Source organism: Leptonotus elevatus, chromosome 17, assembly GCF_054856555.1.
Source record: "Leptonotus elevatus isolate MCC_2025b chromosome 17, RoL_Lele_1.0, whole genome shotgun sequence".
Lineage (NCBI taxonomy): Eukaryota > Metazoa > Chordata > Actinopteri > Syngnathiformes > Syngnathidae > Leptonotus > Leptonotus elevatus.
The window spans coordinates 5852222-5871381 of record NC_141255.1 but is presented as its reverse complement, the minus strand read 5'-3'; the positions used below and the strand labels follow the sequence as shown (position 1 = coordinate 5871381).

General features: G+C 41.2%; 1 protein-coding gene across 2 annotated transcripts in view; it reads left to right on the top strand.

Annotated features, from left to right (window-relative positions):
• The first annotated feature begins 953 nt into the window (after positions 1 to 953).
• The window catches only part of sema4f (sema domain, immunoglobulin domain (Ig), transmembrane domain (TM) and short cytoplasmic domain, (semaphorin) 4F), a 30215-nt gene continuing 12008 nt past the window's right edge, over positions 954 to 19160 (top strand). For both annotated transcript variants that reach the window (XR_015090446.1, XM_086058527.1), the window contains exons 1-3: positions 954 to 1621; positions 18598 to 18743; positions 18827 to 18886. Coding sequence is in view for 1 of the 2 variants with exons in the window: in XM_086058527.1 (XP_085914653.1) it covers positions 1534 to 1621; positions 18598 to 18743; positions 18827 to 18886 (294 nt within the window). In the remaining variant the exon portion in view is untranslated. The remainder of the gene's footprint in view (positions 1622 to 18597; positions 18744 to 18826; positions 18887 to 19160) is intronic.

The following is a 19160-nucleotide window of genomic DNA, read 5'->3' as shown; positions in this document are numbered from 1 at the left end:
TGCCATTCCCTGATTTATTGTTGTTATACACTCGCAATGTATGCTAATGTACAGCAGAAATTTGCATATTATTGTAATGAACGATGGTCACGGTCACAAATACTCTGGTTTGTCGTTAGAGCAAAAATGTGCAACCTCTCATTTGTTTTTTTGTCAAAAATTTCCTCTTGATGTGCTTTGCAACACTCAGTCAACATCTATATAACACTCTGTCAAAAGTCAGACCTTCAAAATAAAAGCATTCATCATAACACAGTTCCACCACATTATTTGGCACTGGGGTATCTTATATAATAGACACACTCAATAAAGAACCAAAAACAAAACAATGCAAATTTTTGAGTGAATATTTTTGGGCTGTTTGGACCATATTAACTGAATTTACATAATTCTTTATGGGAAACAATTATTGTTTTGGATATCATACGATTCGGTTTTAGTCAGACTTTCTGGAACAGATTACTCAAGGTTCTACTACTACATATTATTTCTGGAAATGCAAAAAAATCTGCCTCAAAACACTGGTTGTGATGTTTTATCTTTAAAATGTAGCCCTAGATGACATGTGCTTATTGTGACTTTAATAAGACTTGATTAGAGGGCGCCATTCACAGTTTTGGCTTTTCTTCCTCATCATTCACTCACCTTTGACCTCTCTCCTCCTTGCTCACCATCTTAAAGGCTTGCAAATCCTTTAATCCAGACTCCAACGTGACCCCTATCTTGTGTCCTCGACTATGGGTACATGTCTGCTGCTTTGCCCTATGAAAATGGTCCCTCTGTGTTGTAGGCTCCTTTATCAACGGTAGATAGAAAGTGCCGGGCATCACTAAGATGTATTGGAAGAGATGTAACGTAAATAAATATAGAAAGTTTTGGAACTACAAAATAAATGTGTGGCTTCTACGTCATCATTTTTTACCTGTTGTGCGCTGCCTTTTCCGGGGGGCGGAGTCTCCAATCCCCATTTGGCGTTCAGCGGTGTGCTGACTGCTGAGCAGTAGCACCAGCCTGCGCGCAAACCTTTCTGTCAAACGCCGTTTCTATAGTTTCCTATTCAATATTCCCGCGTATCTTTCTAAACAAAACGCGCGAATTGATGTGTGTTCGGCCGGTGGGACTGGCGTCGGCACATCCGGTTGGCCATACGCGCGACTCTTCGCTGTCTCGTCCAGGATGTTACGCGTACCGAGATGATGCCACTTTGGATGACTTTTGTTGCAGTTAAGCTCGACACCTTGTTTTAACGCGGGGATACAAAACGACACCTGTGCAATGAATGCACCGCGCACTCCTCCTCCGGCTGCTTGTTCGGAGCGCACCGACGCGAGCAATGTGGCAGCAGCTCTGGGCGAAGTGTTCTAGCAGGAATCGCGCTCGGCTTGATCATCCTTTGCTATTTATTCTTAACTTGGTCAAGAGTCAACGCGAGGATGCCCTGCAGCTGAAACACAGACACCACACGCGGAATACATATCCAAAAAGCGAGTGGACCTCCATCCGACACTTGGACGGGACAGAAGCCGAGTTCGGATGACTCCTGCCGCCGTGATGTTCCTCCTCCCGGTGAGCTGTCTGCTCACCGGAGCCGCTTGGGCAGCGACTGTGAGCGGTCGGCAATGTAAGTAGATGCCTTCTTGGATGCAAAAAGGTTGTTAATGGACGTGGATCTTGTAATACGAGTCCACTCATTGACCACAATGTTGGGTGCATCTGCAACAAATACTCTGTCTTTGCAAAGTTGACTCATGCACAGCTAAACAATAGTTTTGCTTTGTTTTGAAATCTTTATCATATTTGCACTTCACTTTCAAAATAGTAGAAACTAGGGACTTATTTCAGACCTAGTATGAGTAGTAGGGGTGTTAAAAAAAATTGATTGGGCAATATATCGCGATATTGCAGTGCGCAATTCTCGAATCGATTCAATATGCGGCTGAATCGATTTTTAAACATCACTTTTTGATGGAAATATTCAACAAAAAGTCTTACTTAGGGTTAGGGTTCACACTTTAAGCATGGAAGAATGTTATATGAATGGAACATTAAGCCTTAATATTTGTTTTTCAATGCTTTTCAAACATGAAACAGACTGCAACCTGTTTGTTAAATACAGTGGCTTATGAGCCTGTTTCAGGTAAATAAATATGTTTTCATACAAATCTTACAGTGTACATGTACAAGTTTACTGATTAATATTTTATAAATTATAGTAAAAAAAATCTATTTAAAAAATCGATTTATCAAATCGAATCGTGACCTATGAATCGTGATACGGATCGAATCGCCAGGCACTACTCAATTCACACCCCTAATGAGTAGTAGGCCTACTTACATTTCAGTCCTTGCCAATACATAATAAAGCAGCATCTTACAATTGTCAACACAAACATGGCATGGCGAAAGTCTCACAAAAAAACCAACATATTTTTAAAGTAACAAATTGTCATTATGGACATTTTAATATCCAATAATATTTTCCTAACAATCTTTCACTTATATGGTGTCTCAGGCTCAACATCAGAGGTCACAATGCACAATGTCGCCTCCCGGAAGGCCGGTTAAGTCGAAATGATATGAACATGAAAATAAAATGAGAATTTATTAGTACAATTACTAGCAAAGTTGTATTGCATCTTGTTAGATATGTAGCAGTCAGTGTATATGACGACGTCCCTGGCAAGTGTGTAGTTGAAAATCCGGAAAAACAGCACACTAGCTGAAGTGAATTCAGCATTTCAGTGCTCCTGTTACACGCTCGGGGCACAGCGCCAGTACTCTGCCTCCTGCTTATTGTGGCATGATAAATGCTGATGAAGGAGCCGCGCTTTAACATCAACAACCAGTGCACAGACTGGCCAGAAACACCAGAATGAGAAGTCAAAGGCTTGGATGAAATGTTAAAAAGCATCAGTGGCTTTTAAAGTGACCCCTACTTGTAATTGTTACCTTTTATTGTATCAAGCATCCCAAATCGGCCACCGAGACCAAAAATGCAAGCCTGATCGCAAGACAAGACTAACTCTCAAACAAGCTCGCTCTTTGTGTTGTGACTGGCGAGGTCAGCAGCACACATTTGCCAGGCTTCCTGTTTTCTGGAAAGTGGAAGGACAGTTAGAATGAGAGGAGAACTGCGTGATAACGCAATTATTCATCACAAGTTTGCGGGTAAAAAGGCCGGGGCCATATGATGGTATTTGCACCCCGAGGCAGTGATGAGGGAAAAGATGTTGCGTCACTGTGTGTGTCCGCTGAACAGTCTTCAGCGTTGCTTTTATACTTGTATTATTATGTCGCTGTAAACACAGTGTGAAACAATAACAACATGTGATGTTACAGAGTCTGAGTTGTGTAATAGTGGTCAGGTGTCGTGTATTTGCATGTGTGTGTTTTGCCTAGTTTGAGTCCACACTCGTGATGTATCTAACCTTATCTGAATCTTGTCGCAGATTATAAGCAGTCCTTTTTAATGGGATTTTAGAGTACAGAACTCCTTTATCTGGGATATAGCAGAACATTTATTTTGTCATTTATAATTAAAAAAAAAAAAGTTTTATGCATGATACAAAACGTGCATGTGATGTGAGATGCAGCTATTGTTTGGTGTTGACTTGGAGTTGCCATCCTCACGATGCACACTGTAGTATCTGTGACTTTGGATGTGTGTGGCTTCGAATGGTGAGTGACAGAGAAGTCAGCCAATTAGAGTTTAGAGTTGGTTGGCTCTTAACTCTGCTTGTTGAGTACCTCTGGGTGAGCAAGTGCACAAATGGAATTTTTAAAAAAACACCCCCAAAAATTATTTCTATCTTCTTTTTTTTGATACAGTGAGACAGCAAAAAGTGAACTGCTAACATAGAGCTGCGCGCTTTGGCATAGTAAACCTACAGTGTGCTCATTTTATGTTGAAGTAGCACTTGTTCATAATTACCATAAATCTAATGCTAATTCCGTTAGCCCTTCTCTGGGACTTTACATTATATGTTAGCCTTAAGCTTGCGGACTCCAAATTTATGACTACAATAATGTGTTGTTTGAATTTGATGATTGTTTAATTTTGTTTTCTGTGTCAGTTTTACAGCTAACTTAAACTGGGAGTGACAAGTGAATCAGATTTGGGTCTGGAATATAAGGCTCGCGTTAAACGGGGTTTTACTGCTCTCTGTTGTTCCAGTGGCTTCCACTACTTGAGCCACCCTTTTAATGCCCCTCACGTGAAACTCGTTAAACCCACAAGTGTGGGGGGGGGGGGGGGTCGGCAGGCTCCCAGCAGGGTGGCGGCTGCACGGATCCATTTACAGTTGAGCTCCAGGCACATACGATTAATGGGCATTATGTTGTTCTTTATGCTATCCTGTGTCTATCTACTGCTAAGCAGTCATTCGTTTCCCATGTTTATAGACAAGTGCAGCCTCGTGGACTTTCTATTCAAACAGGAGTCGCTCTAGTAGCTCCAGAGATGCAACATGTATTGCTTCATTTTGCTTCAGTGCCAACATTTTCACTTGGCTAGAGGCGAACTATGTGTTTGTGTGGGCGTGGATGGTGATTCCTTATGAAAAAAAATAAAAAAAGAGGAATCAAGTCCCACTGAAAGAAATATGCCTTTCAGCATCGTGGTTGGAGATAAAAAGAGACACCGAGAGATTTTCCAAGCGGCAACAAGGAGGATTTGATGCTGCTGTCCAGTGTTTTGTCCAGTTGTGCTCAGCTAAATCCTCTTCATGACGTGCTTTGCCTTTGACACACTAAAGACTCTGGCTGAAGGACGTTGGCAGAAACACACATGGGCTTACAGTGGATTGTGTGTTGTCACACGAGTGGGAATAAAAAGGAAGCTTTATATGTCAAGACAAAAGAAGTGTTTTTCATCCCTGCATCTCATTCTTCTACCCTCCGCCCATTATTTTCCCATCATCGTGATACTGAAAGAGGCCAGTGTGGTTTTAGTTGGAGGGCTTTTATTTCGTGCCTGTTTTAGTTACTTCTGATACGCCTCCCTTTTGACCATTTCGCCTTTGAGTGGCCCACCCTTATCTGAATTATTATTTTTTAACCGCTAGCAGTGTGAAGCTAGCATTAGCACTGTAAATGAGCAGCGTTAGATAGCCTCGTGTTGGCGAGTGCCAATAATGGCCATATTTCTTAAAAACAATGACAGATATTTTTAAAGAAAGCCATATATATATATATCCCAGTATAGCATTAACATTGAATGAAATCAATGGCAAGTTTCGCGTCTTTTAATTAGTAATTTCTAGTTCCTGGTTGTAAAAGGGCCACAAGTGGTCAGCCAATACTGGTATCGTCCATTGTCATGAGTACCAATACCTTGAAAAACGGCCAGTATCACCGATACGGATACCTGGTAATGGTATGCGGATCACGATGCACCACATATATAAAGAATACACTTCTCATGTTTTAATGTTTTAAACACAGTGGAACCCCTATGTCCCATGGACATTAACCCCGCCCCGTTCAAGAACAACACACTGCGTAGTGCGTCCATGTCCCTGTGAGCGGGTCCAAGTGAAGGTCACCTCGAGTCAGACGTAAATAAGGCTGCTCGGTCTAAAAAAGCCCTTCTAACAATCGGGTTTCTTCATGACTTGGCGTTCCTTGTCTTGCTTGATTCTGTGATTTTTTTTTTCCTATCCTAATTTACGTCCTCCCACATCCATCCGTCTTTTTCAATCTGTTCCCACTCACTCATCAAAAATCCAGTAGATCTTGTGTCGCTTGTTGATGTTTATCTACTGTCTTGATTGCCCCACACCCCCCCCCCCCCGTATGTATGAGCCACAGTGGGTTTCAGAAGATTGCACCCTAATCATTAATCATCCGCTCATTGGAATTCCTTCCTAGCACCCCCCGGCCCTCCCATCAGATAAAAGTTGAAACCAATTATTATTCATAGAGAGCCATTTTGTAACATTTAGACACAGTCGGGTACACTCAAGCGGAAGAGCGTCTTTTTCTTAATCTAACTTTGTGAAAGTGCAGCATCTTTTTCAAGCCATCCCAGAAACATTAGTGATTTAAGGTGTAGTTGTGGTGCTGATGGACTTTTGGCATCATCAATCATGCTAATCGTGTTCTGTGTATTGTTTTTACAGCCTCTCAGCAGTGGTGTAGTCCAAAGTATTAACGGGTATACCCACTTCAATCAGCATGCGTATACACCCACTTCTAAACCATCCCTGACGCACACTGTCCAGTAATATATGTGAGTCAGACTACCCATTTTTACCCTCCTCTGCCTCTAATTGGCTCATACTTGTTGCCTTCGCTGATTAGATTGGCTAACTTTAGGCATGAGGACTAATGAACCAATCGGAGGCAGAGTAAGGTGGGACAAGCTTGCAATAACTTCAACCGGCTCTTAATCATGTCATGATAATTTTATCATCAAAAGCAAGTACAATTAACGGATTCATCTTGTGTCACCATTTCTAGAACGGGACGGTTTTCTACTTTAAAAAAAAAAAAGTGACAATTTTAGAGTTTACACACTTCTCCAGGCCACGGCATTGCTCTCAAGGTGTTGCAAAGGAGAACAGTGATTGTCCAACATGGTGCAATCAATAACTAAAGCAGAAACATGAAATGTGTCACAAGTGTTCAATATTGCTAAAGATGACCTACACAAGATGTTTCTGCATTCTGAATTTGCCTCATCCTTCCTAGACTATTTGCTTTTGCAAAACAATTCCAGACAAATGGCCTCGTACAAGCGCCACCTTGATACAAGCGCACACTTTCCCTCTCCGGTCAGGTCGAACCTGTTCGCAGCTGACCCGCAAGCGCCTTTGGCTGAACCGGTTTGGAAAGAAAACAAGAGATGCACTTGAACTCATTTGCAGCTCAACGAAGCGCACTATCAAACACACACACCCAAGCGCAGGCGCTCCGCCGCGATGAGTAATGGATCCTCGACAGTAAACTGGCGTTATTGTGCTTTGGCTGGAGGGGTGTTGATAGGTGGTTGTTGGTGGTAAGGAAATCCTTAATAACAGGAAATTGGCAGAAGCTGACACAAAGGAAAAGCCATAGAGAGAGAGAGAGCTGTAGAGTAAAAAAAAAAAAACGTGTTGCTGTTAATTCCTGCTTGTGCTAGCAAGAGTGGTCTTTAAGTGTGTGCATGTGTGGGCACACCTCTCATTAAATACCACCTTCTGTGCCTCCCATTCCGAATCCCCCATTGCCCCCCCACCCCCACCCACCATATAAGCTTTCTTTACTGTGGTTGCTTTTAATTGGAGCGTCAGGTGGAAATGAAAGGCACCGAGGGAGAAATGACCTAAACTGCTTTTCTCAGATCAGCACTGGTGGTAGGAACACTCCCACTGTTTAGGGCTTTGCGTTCTCATATCGTTTGCATTGCAATGTTAGGCAGGTGTGTATCCTAAATAAATGACCCCACCGATGTGTTTCAAAACAAGACGCGCAACTTGCGGGCAAAACATAGTCAAGTGACGTGTGTTTGACTTTGGAGTAATATTCCGCCCTCTGGCACTGTGACGTCAAGGAGCATCTTGAGCAACCTCATCAGTTTAAGTGCTTTCTCTATAACAACCCCCCCCCCCCCCCACACTCATTTTCCACTACACCATGGACCCAAATGGGATCCCAGCAGTCCAGATGAGATTAAAATGCTTCTTATCGCGATGACTCACAACGGATGCAACGCAAGATTAGGTGGTGTACATTACAAGCATGGATTAATCTTCTTACATAATAAATGTCGACCAATGAGATGCTTGTGGAGGGCAAAATGTCACAGCCGGGTACGGTCACTAATTTCATTACATTTCCTGAATTCAAATCCATGTACAGTGAATTGCAGCCATGCCTATCCCCTGAAAAAACGGCCTCCCTTCGGATAGTCCACTAGTGTGGCCACTTTAGAGTGCCTCGTGGTCGGCTGTGAGTGCACGCATGTCAAGTTGAAAAGGTGTGTGTGTGGGGGGGGGGGGGGGCAGGCGTGACAGCCAGACAAGTACTCTACTTTTGAGTATTCACTGATACCGATACCAAGTAACGATACCACTAGTGCTTTTGATACACATAATTTCTAGGGATGTTCAACACTCCTTTTTTTTAGGCCGATACCAGTACGAGTATTCAACTTTTAAGTAGCCACCGATACCGACTCAAGTACCAATACCACTAGTACTTTTGATACATAAAATGCCCCCCCCCCCAAAAAAAAACCCAATGACAGATCATTTTAAAGAAAGACTCATATATCCCATTATAGCATTTTCTCTTAAAATTGCATAAAATGAATGGCAATTTTTTAAATTCTAATTTCTAGCTCCTGATTGTAAAACAGCCACATATAAGGCCTGGTATCTGCCTTATACCGATACCTGTATTGGTACTTTCCCGTCAAAAATGGACCGATCCTCTACTTGGGTCGATTTGACACAACTTTGAGTCAAGAACTGGATCTTTTAGTGTAAAACAACACATAAATATTGGTCAGATCCTTTACTTGGGTCAAAAAATTGGGTCATTTTGTATAAAACAACCCAGAAAGTTGTGTCAAATTGACCCATAAAGTGGATCGGTCCATTTTTGATTCATAATTAGGTTACTTTTGACCCAACTGTTTTTAGAGTGAGCATTTTTCATTAAGATTGCATGAAATGAATGCCATTTATCTTTTCTCCTAATTTCTATTTTCTGATCGCAAAACGGCCTCAGGACTTCCACGAGTACTGATACCTTGAAATAAGGCCAGGCATTGACCTGATATCGATACCTGATATCTGTACTCGGCCGTCCCTAATATGAGAGATGTTTGAAGTAGTGGCATCCATTTTTCCCGGTTGCAGTATTTGTAACATACACAACCACAGTGCTTGAACAATTATCCATCCATTTTCTAGTATAAATATATAACATACACTAAAGAACGAATGCAAAACAATCTGCTAATGGGACTGTTTTGTGAATGTTATTTTGAAAGCCTGTCTTAAGCGTGAGTGATGTATAGTAGCTAATGCGTTACACTTTGGGGCGATGTGGATTTATCTCCCTAAACATATGGGTCAGCTCATGCTGTGTGTGTTTGTGTGTGGGTGTGTGTGTGTGTGGACTTAAGAGTTAATTTCTGGGCGTGGCGGCCACTAATAGGCTTTTTAGTTTGAAACATGATGTCCGTTAAAGTAAGCCTGGTTTCCTGACGTGTGAGTGCTGCTTTTGATGGTGTCATTGCGCGCACACAATAGACAGCATTGTTCAGGCCTGACACCGAACTTGTTTGACAAATGATTAACAGCGTTAATGGCTTACCGACAGGGCAAGCGCGCACCTCGCGCTCCTCTCCGTATAAACGAGCAACAGATTTCCCTTTATTCAGTCACATGCAGCTAGCTGCGCGTCAAAAACGTTTTGTCACTCAGCAGTGACAGTTGCGCTCACGGTGTGATTGATGCATCAACTCCATGGGCCGACTTTCCCATGAGTCATTTAGTGCGAATGCTATACACGCACGATTGCGGCGTTGATGGCAATATATAAGGTGAGGCGCCCGAGGACTAGTCATTTCGTCAGTCGAGTTCTCGGAATCGTGTACGGGTAACGGATGCGTGCGGTGTCATTTGCGTGAGACATTGGAGCCGACCTTTTGTGTGTTAACACAGAACGCACTGGCAGGAAGCTTCTGTTAGTTCTTCGCCTTTGTGCTTATGCTCACTTGTGTGTGTGTGTGTGTGTGTGTGTGTGTGTGTGTGTGTGTGTGTGTGTGTGTGTGTGTGTGTGTGTGTGTGTGTGTGTGAGAAAGAAAGAGTGTGTGCCAACCAGGGTTATAAAGCAGTTAGTTGTGTTAATCAACCTAAGATAAACATAATATCCACACAAGGTGAGGATGGTTATCTAACAAGCACAACATGTTCCATCTGAGCATTATTTATATGCCCCTCCCATCAAACCACACTACCATGTGTGTGTGTGTGTGTGTGTGTGCACGCTGTGTTGTGACACTTAAACCGGGCTGCGCCACTAAAATTCCACATTGTCCAAGGATGTCCTCAGATGCACTTTTTTTTTTTGTGGTGAGCAAGTGTGTACTACATACACACACTCACACGTGCTTGTTTGGTTGGAGGAGCATTTTTTGTTTTTTTTAGTTTAGATCTGAGGCCTTTTAGCGCTGTTGACAGCAGGGGGTAAAGCAGATTAAATGCGGCTTGACCTTGTTCAAACAGCAGAAGAAAGGCTTGTTATTTAATTAAAAAACAATGTGTTGCTGTGTAATGCGCTTTATCACACTTTAATTACACAATTTGTTCCACGAGTTCTTCTCAACTCATCAGTACGGCACTAATATTAGTCATTCTTTGCAAAGGATAAAGAATGTATGACCTTGAGTGCTAGTATATTGTCTGTCTGGATATGTTAAGACCATGAATGAGGGGCGAAGATTTGCAAAGTATTGAATGTTAATTTCTCGTCAGGGTTGAAGGTTGCTAAACGTTCACCAGATGTTCGCCAACAGTTTTTTTCTTTTCTTGACGCAAGACGATTTTGAGCGTGCTCAAGACAACAACAAGAAAAAACATTAAAGCATTAGAAAGTCTGATGAATGTTAAGAGTACGTTTGGTGAACGTTGCGCCCTTGAAAACAACATTCACTAGCTTTGCAAATGTCCGCACCCTCAACGGGATACGGGTCTTAACGGCCCACCATTTGGGTTCAGCTCATTGCTTAAAGGTTTAAAAAAAAACATATGCTAATTAGCGCTAGCATTAGGCTAGCAGACTGAAAAGCTATGTGGTTGTTTTAAATAAAACAAAACAAATAGAGTTACACCTTGCTATTTGTTTATTTGACAGTCAAACGAACAGGATTCAACATTAACAGTGACTCAGTGGGCCAACAATATGTAAATAATAATAATAAATAAATATGATCAAATAAACACTTCTTTCTTTTAAAAAAAATAATATTGTGAGTTTTTTCACCTTAAATTGATCAATCATCATTGATATATTTACTACAGTTTTTTTTTTTGCATGTCATGTTAAATCCTTCCATAATGAAAGGAATGAACACGATATAAAGCCCAGAGAATGGCAAAGCTTAAATATTCAGTTAGATCTTATACTGCAAAAAAAAAAGAAAAAGCATGCAAAAAAAAAACTGCACATGGCAAAAGTCACATTTTCCAGGCTAGCACAACATGGCTCAAAAGCTTAATGTAGCACCCTGATTTAAATATTTCAGCTCCTCTATTATCTCATTAGTGCAGCACTAATATTACTTGTTCTATGCAGAGGATAAATAATGTATGAGAGATTTTGATCATGCGAAAGCAGTTTGTGCTCAGTTTGTTCCTTAAAGGGTTAATGAACCCCAATTTAGATGCTAACTAGCGTTAGCATTAAGCTAGTGGACTTGATTGTCTTTAAACTGGAAACTGGATGAGCAAAGCAGGCTTCAGTGTTCTTCAGGTTGAAATAAATAATGTCATCTGAAGTGGAGATGAGCTGTCACCTCGGCCCGAGAGGAGATGAAAAGGGAGGTCCATCTCTCCCGCTTTAGGTTTAATCAAGCAGACAGTTGGTTTGAGCGGTTGGCGGGGGCGAGATTTATCATGGGTGGTGGTTAATCTCGGCGACGGGGGCTTATTAGACGAGAGTGACCACCCCCGCCGACCCACGGGGCGCTTGGCGCTGAGGAACACGGAGAAAAGTGGCCGAGGGGAAAGTCACAACACTGCGAGGTGGCGCAAAGAAACGGCCGCGATATGCGGCGGTCAACATCTTGATTTGCGAGGGAGAGAATAAACATCCGTGCGTGCGGATTATTTTGAGTGTTCCAGCTTTCACACATGAATGACAGATCTGATTACGTAATGGAGCAGCCGCTCACATCCGGGCAAAGAGATGGCAAAATAAGACTCATCCTTTCAATACTTTATGAAGGCCAGGCTATTTATATTTTTATTTTTAAATTTTTTATGTTGCTGTCTGGTCTGGCCTTTCTGATGTGGAGGGACTTAAAGCACACGTGTTGCGGTTACTCAGCGTCCTGTGAGACGTGGGCCCATGCTGACGCTGCTAAAAATATGCTGGACGACAGTACGTGCATGTTCACACTGTTGTAAAAAAATCACACTGCAATGACATAATTAAATAGAACAAACGTAAAGAAGTTAAACATGCCTTGGCCACCTGGGGGCAGTATACTTCAGTTCTAATGTATGTGTCCATGGAGACAGTCTCAGTTCCTCAATAGGCCGCGGTATTATTTTATTAATAGTTTACTTTGGATTTCATTCAAATATACATTGACACAAATGTTATTTGTGAACGCGTCAATGGAGTTTTGCATTGTTTGCTAGCCTTAAGCTAAAAGGACTTTTCTAAAACTCCTAGTTGATGATTCATACTTCAACGGTATTTAAAAAAATAAATCCTCTCTACGGCATTTATTTCTAATGGTAACAACACACGATAATACAATTACAGATGCAACCATTAACTCATTCACTGCCATTGACGGCTATAGACGTAAAAAAATTAATTTGAACTATTTCTATTAGTTTAACATTTTTTCTACTTTTGTTAACAAGAGTATGAAAACCTATATTATTTTGTTGTACATTTAGAACAGATATAAAATTTGTGATTAATTGTGAGTTAACTAGTGAAGTCATGCGATTATTTACGATTAAAAAATGTAATCGCCTGATGCCCCGAATTAAAAAAATTTTTTAATCGTAATTAATCGCATGACTTCACTAGTTAACTCACGATTAATCAAAAATTTTATGTTCTAAATGTACAAAAACAATTCTAGGTTTCATACTCTAGTTAACAAAAGTGGAAAAAAATGTTCAACTAATAGAAATAGTTCAAATTAATTTTTGACGTCTATAGCTGTCAATGGCAGTGAATGAGTTAATTGATGACTAACCAAATTAATTGATAATTATTTTTTGATAATTAAATAATCCTTCATATATCTTTTTTAAATTTAAAAAGGTCCAAATGCTCAAAATTTCTGACGTCCTTCATGAATGCAGACAGGTTGTTTTGAAGCAAAATAAAGCAATTGCCTTTGCCTCCTATTTTCCTCACATTACAGGCCAAACCAGTAACTGAATCATAATTAATTTTATGTTGTGCACTGTCAATTTAAAATAATGTCTTGTTTTGGAAAAAAAAAAAGTATTTAAATGTTAATCTTATTTAAAAAAAATCCGCTTCATCAATTAATAGAAAAAATAATTGCCAGATTAATCGATTACTGAAATCATTAGTTGCAGCCCTAGATACTTTGATTTGGGATCATAGTTTGTGGTGTATTTACGGTTTGAATGTTGGCGATTATAAACATTTATCTACTTGTATCACCAACTGGCTCTGTTAATTTCCACCTCCTTATCAAGTCTCGCTGCGCTGCCACATGCCTTGTGAATGAGAATTGACCCCACTTGGCGAACCACGTTTAGCTGCGAGTCCTCACAGAGTCATGCGCTCGCCCACGCACACACGTGCACTAGTGAGACAGGTAGTGCAAGGTGTTTGTCACTGGCGGGAAAGTGAGAGTGGGCAGATCGCACCTTGGGGATGGGAGGTTCGCCGTTTCATCCTCCTGGCAAGTGTTCTCATGAGACGGCAGAGGCGCTTATGTTTACAAAAAAAAAGAAGACCATCAAGGAGCTTTGTCTTGTTCCAGGCCTCCATTGTATTGACCAGGAAGGGAAAGCCACGCCTCCTTTTTCCTTGATGACATCACAGGAGGCATCGTGGGAAATGCCCTTTTGACCTCTCTCCAAATAAAGTCACATGTATCTGTATTTAATGTGAATGTGAGTCTGTCTACAGACCTCCTGCCGCCAATGAATAAATAACAGCACGCACTGGTATTTGAGGGCCCTCACATCGGCGCTGATCTATTGTGTGCGACAGATGATCACGCGTGCAGACGCACACCCTGATCTCTTGGCACATGTTTTATTCATGCATGTGTGTGCGCAAGTGTAAAAGAGGTGCGGCACTCAGGGTGTTTCAAGTAGATGCAGAGGGAGACAATGATTCCGGGCCAGGGAGTCGTGACATAACACGTGCATGCACATACTCTCATGCAATATGTGTTTATCTCTGGCGTGACTGTGTTTGTGTCACACTCTCTCCAGGGATTCTTGAAGTTCACACAGTGCATCGGCGCCGTCTTTCCAGTGTAATTTGAGTGGCAGTATTTTTTGTTGTAATAAAACATACACACATACATTATAAACATATATGATGTAATATAATATATTAGGGATGTGTGAGTACCTGTACGAGGTATCGTTATTAGGTGGCCTTATTTTAAGGTACCGGGTACTCGTGGAGGCTGCTGATACCAGCCACCGATACCTATATGGAGAGAGATTTGTCTCAAAATTGTTCACAGAAATATATTGGTGATTTTCACGTTTTTGAGATCCTCATATATTCACGTGTCTAAAAGCCTGTTTCTCCTCCGTCCACTAGGAGGCAGTGTTGCCGTCTCCATTGAACAGGAAGGAGCTGTCTCCCGTTTTCTTGTTTAAAATTGGAAATTGAAAAATGGAAAACAAGCCTTTATTTGATCTACTATTATGTGTTTATTCAACACACTTCGGGAAACGAAATACGACTCTAACAAACATTTACAACATGTGAAAATCACAAATATATTTGTGGATCTCAAAAATATGTTAAAAAAAAATTATATATATATATATTTGTGTGAATAATTTTGAGACAAATTTCTCCTCGTATACAATATGTAATTAAGTCCTCCTCACCAGTAGTTGGCGCAATACTGTGGTACAGTTTGACACATTGGTGAATCATCAGCGGCATCGGAAAAAAAAAATCTTTTGTCACAATTTTTAGCATTTCCACATTATAATGACCCCAAGCAAACTTGCTAAAGAGGCCGAGGATTAAAGTGATGGATTGGCCAAGTATGTCTCCAGACCTTAACCCTATTGAACATCTCTGGGACATCCTCAATGGAAAGACCAGTGGCAACCTGTGTAGCTCTAGTGAACTCAATGCCGAAGAGAGTTAAAGCAGTGCTGGAAAATAATGGCGGCCACACAAAATGTTGACACTTTGGGCATTTTCACTTAGGGGTGTGCTCACTTTTGTTGCCTGGGGGGTTTGGTTATTAATGGCTGCATTTTGAATTATTTTGAAGGAATGGTAAATTTACACTGTTAGCTGTGCATGTGCACTGACTAGATGTCATTGTGTCAGTGTCATTTGTTCAGTGAGGGGTGTGATTACTTTTATGAGATACTGCATACAGCATCTGTTGAAGTACAGCACCTATTTAGCAGTTTTTTTCATCGACCCATGTATCACCCACTGGTAATAATAAGGCCGTTAATCCCCCTTGACTTCATTCGGTCGAGACTGATGAAGTCCTTCCGGCATCTCTCGTGTAAACTGCAGTGTGACATTTAATTAAAATGTAGTGGTGAAAGGTCGACACTGTAAATGTTCTATAAGCTAAACATTTCTCCTGCATCTTATTTAATCTCAGCAGATGTTTTTATTACGCAACAGGGGGGAAGGGGGGGGGTGTTGTACTATAAAGATACAAGTAGCGGGATTCTCATTCACTGAGAAAGTTGGTCATGCACGAGTACACATTATATGCACGTACCGCCCTCGCGAGGGCCGCTGCAGGCTCCCACGCGCGCGCACACACAATTCTGGCGGGCATGGGTGAATTTAGGGCAAGCCTGATTAGTAGTGCTACTGCTTATCAGCGCGAGCCAGTCACCCGCTGGCCTGGAGAGAGTAGAGTGTCGGGGGAGGAGGAGGAGGAGGAGGAGGAGGAGGAGGAGGAGGAGGAGGAGGAGGAGAAGGAGGAGGAGGAATTGGGGAGCGTAAAATGACAGGCGAGGTTGGAAGCTGGCATTTGTTATGTGAAAAAGAAAATGCATTACAGGGAAGAGCTCTCTCATCCTTGACCTTGTCATCCACTTTCTGCTAAAAAGGCGAAAATACCTCTTCTAAAAAGAGTTATCGTGATCATTTGAAAATGTGATATTGATAAAAAAAATCTATGTTTATCAGTTTCCCAATTATAAATAATCATAATCATATTTTACACAGAAGTAATGACTGTATTTTATTTTGAAATTTGCATGGTAAATTTTGACTTCCTGTTTTCGACCATGTGCTTTTGTTTTAAGCGCACACTTCCCGTAATGAAAAAAAAGAAGAAGAGTATGGTTAAAAAGTTGCTCAAAATAAATGACAAAAATCATCAGTTATTTTATGCCATACTTATCCTTGTTCGGAGGGCACACAACACCAATTATGAGAAATCATTAACATGGTCACTGAATATCATTAATTCATTACTTTTTTATTTTTTTCCGCCTGTGGCGATTCCAATATTAACTCATTCACTACCAGCCATTTTCCCTGAAGCAATCCTTCGCTTCCGGCTGCTTTACTGGATTTTGACTGATTTTGCAAGGCCCACAGAATATTATATATACCAAAAGAAAGATTATAGTCTCTTCTTTCTCCAGGAAAAAATATTTATTCAAATTAGCATTAGAATATAGCTTTAAGTTTTACCTATTATTTACAAATCTGTTTAAAACTGTGGGTAAAAGGGCTTTTTGTAACATGGTCGATCTCTTATACTCTTATACGTTTTTGTAATACTACCATTGCTTCAACCATTCTCTTCAGTTCAGAGGCTGCATCAAAGCCTTCTGTATGCTCTAGCATCAAAAACATATAAATACGTCTTTGGGAGCGTGGTAATATTTAAAATAAAACATATTTATATGTTTTGGGGAGCAAATGAGTTAAGTAAAATTCTGATAGCTGATTAATCGGCGGACTAATTAAAAATATATAATGAATAAAATCAAAAAAAAATTGCTCCCTTAATGCTTACAACAATAAAAAAATAGGACTAACGTGTGTGTGTGTGTGTGTGTGTGTGTCTCACAGCTGTGTCCTATCTCACCTCAGGGCTTCGTTGTGTGTGTTTCTAGTGCATGTGCGCGCTACTCTGACTCTCCTGTCTCCATGCCGTCACTCTTGATTGACACATGAAGCGGGCAGGCTGTATAATGATCACTTCCTGGTTGGTCCAGGCCTGCAATGCCCTGCAGACAGAAACACACTCTGCATGGGTTGATTCTCTCAAATTGTCGGCTTCAATTGAAATGAATGAAAACGGCAGTAATCCATTGCAGCATCGGCAAAAATGTGTTTTTAATTCTAAAATGCCACTCTCTTTTTATTTATTTTCTGAGGTACATAAACACATGAACGCTGACTCCCACCCTGCTGGCCCGAGTCATGTTTAATGTATGATGAATGAATGATTAATGCCAGGGAAGCGAATGTTTATATTTTAAGACTACTGATTCATTTATTCACTCAGCAGTGTGATTTTTTTTTTTAAGGTCGCAGCTACTGCTCTCGTGTTTATACGTTAAAATGCTGCATATGGTTGTTTTAACGCTCATATTGTCACGAGCCATGCTTTTTTAGTGAAAGTTTGCACGAGCAAGTGTGCGCGCAAAGGGCAGACGGTGTCGCCCGAGGAGTGTGGTCGACGGGGAAGTTTCGCAGGTTGACGACCGGCTCCAAAGGACATTCCGGAAGACCTTGCCTTTGGCCTCTGTCACCAGCACTCACGTCATCTTTGTGCATTATTGCGTGTGCTTGGAGTGGTTGAGGAAAGACAAATCACACCGATTGAATGAATTAATGGTACTTTTGTATTTTCTTCATTGCTGATTCCCTCGCAGCCCAATATATGCAATATTGCTGCCTGACAGTGTGTGTGTGTGTGTGTGTCTGGTTGCGAGGATCCGTCTGAGCGCTGGTGGCTTTTAAAATGCCAGGAGGCTTTTAGTTGAACAGATGGCTCCTTGGTGAATGAGAAATGACATTTTTGCAAATGGAAACAGACACACACCGACTCGGTGGTAGATTGTGTGTGTGAGTGTGTGTGAGTACTTTTGTCTTTGCTAGAAATTGTGGGGACATTTTGGTGTTCCCCACAAGTTCAAATCTCTTTTTGAGGGTCAAGACTTGGTTTTAGAGTTTAGGTTTGAATTTGGTTATGGTTGAGGTTAGGGTAAGGAATGGGGGTAGGTAATTATTTTTGATGGTTGGGGTTAGGGGTGATGCATCATGTCAATGAGATGTCCCCGCGATGATACAAAGACAAGTGTGTGTGTGCGTGTGTGTTATAATTTACCATTGTTCTTTTTCAAAAATGACTTTGGTTCATCATCTTCCCGAACTATTTTTCAAAGGTCTTAGAGCCATGAGTGTTTCTGTATTGTCTAAAAAAAAAACATCCAGAGTTTCAAACTTGAGGAGTCGTAAAACCACAAGGCTCCCAAAAAGTGACGAAAGAGGCGGAGTTTTACATTTCTCACACAGTTGACTGTTGAAGAGAGTTAATTGATTCGTTTGTCATCACTTTATGTTGGTTAATAAAGCGTAAACATTACTGGCAACGTAGGGATAGAAAAACTGTATCAATTTGTGAAAATTGTGAAAATGACCATATTTGGACATACGAAGGTTTCAGTTAGCTTTTTTTACCCACAGATACTGTTTTGGGTGAGCGAGAGTTTGGGTCTGTGTCCAACTTCAGCGCATTCCTGTTGGATCCCGCGTCAGGTGTCCTCTTCCTGGGCGCCAGGGACGCCATCGTGGCAGTGGACACCAACAAGCTGAACGAGCCACCGCGCATGGTGATTGAACCATAACTATCAATTTGTAGAGTCATGGCAGTGATGTGAACATGATTGCAATTTGATGGTTTCCCCCGTTTTAGGTGATTTGGGACGTGCCGCAGGAGAACAGGAATACTTGTATGACGAAAGGAAAGACAGAGGTGAGAGACCCTTGATGTTTTGCGTGCGTGACAATCAAAAGACAGACGGGAAGTGACACGGTGGCCAAATGATGCCAATGAGGAACTGCTGAGTCATTCTTCATCTCACCACATCTTGCACTTCTGCTATCTCTTGAAGCAGAGGTGCATCTTAATACATTTGTGTTTGGACATTTGTGTATTACACAAATTCTTGCGTCCTACGAAATGGCGGATTAGTTTTTTTTGTTGCTTCATTTCGTGTACATTTTACGTAACATATTACAGCATTTTA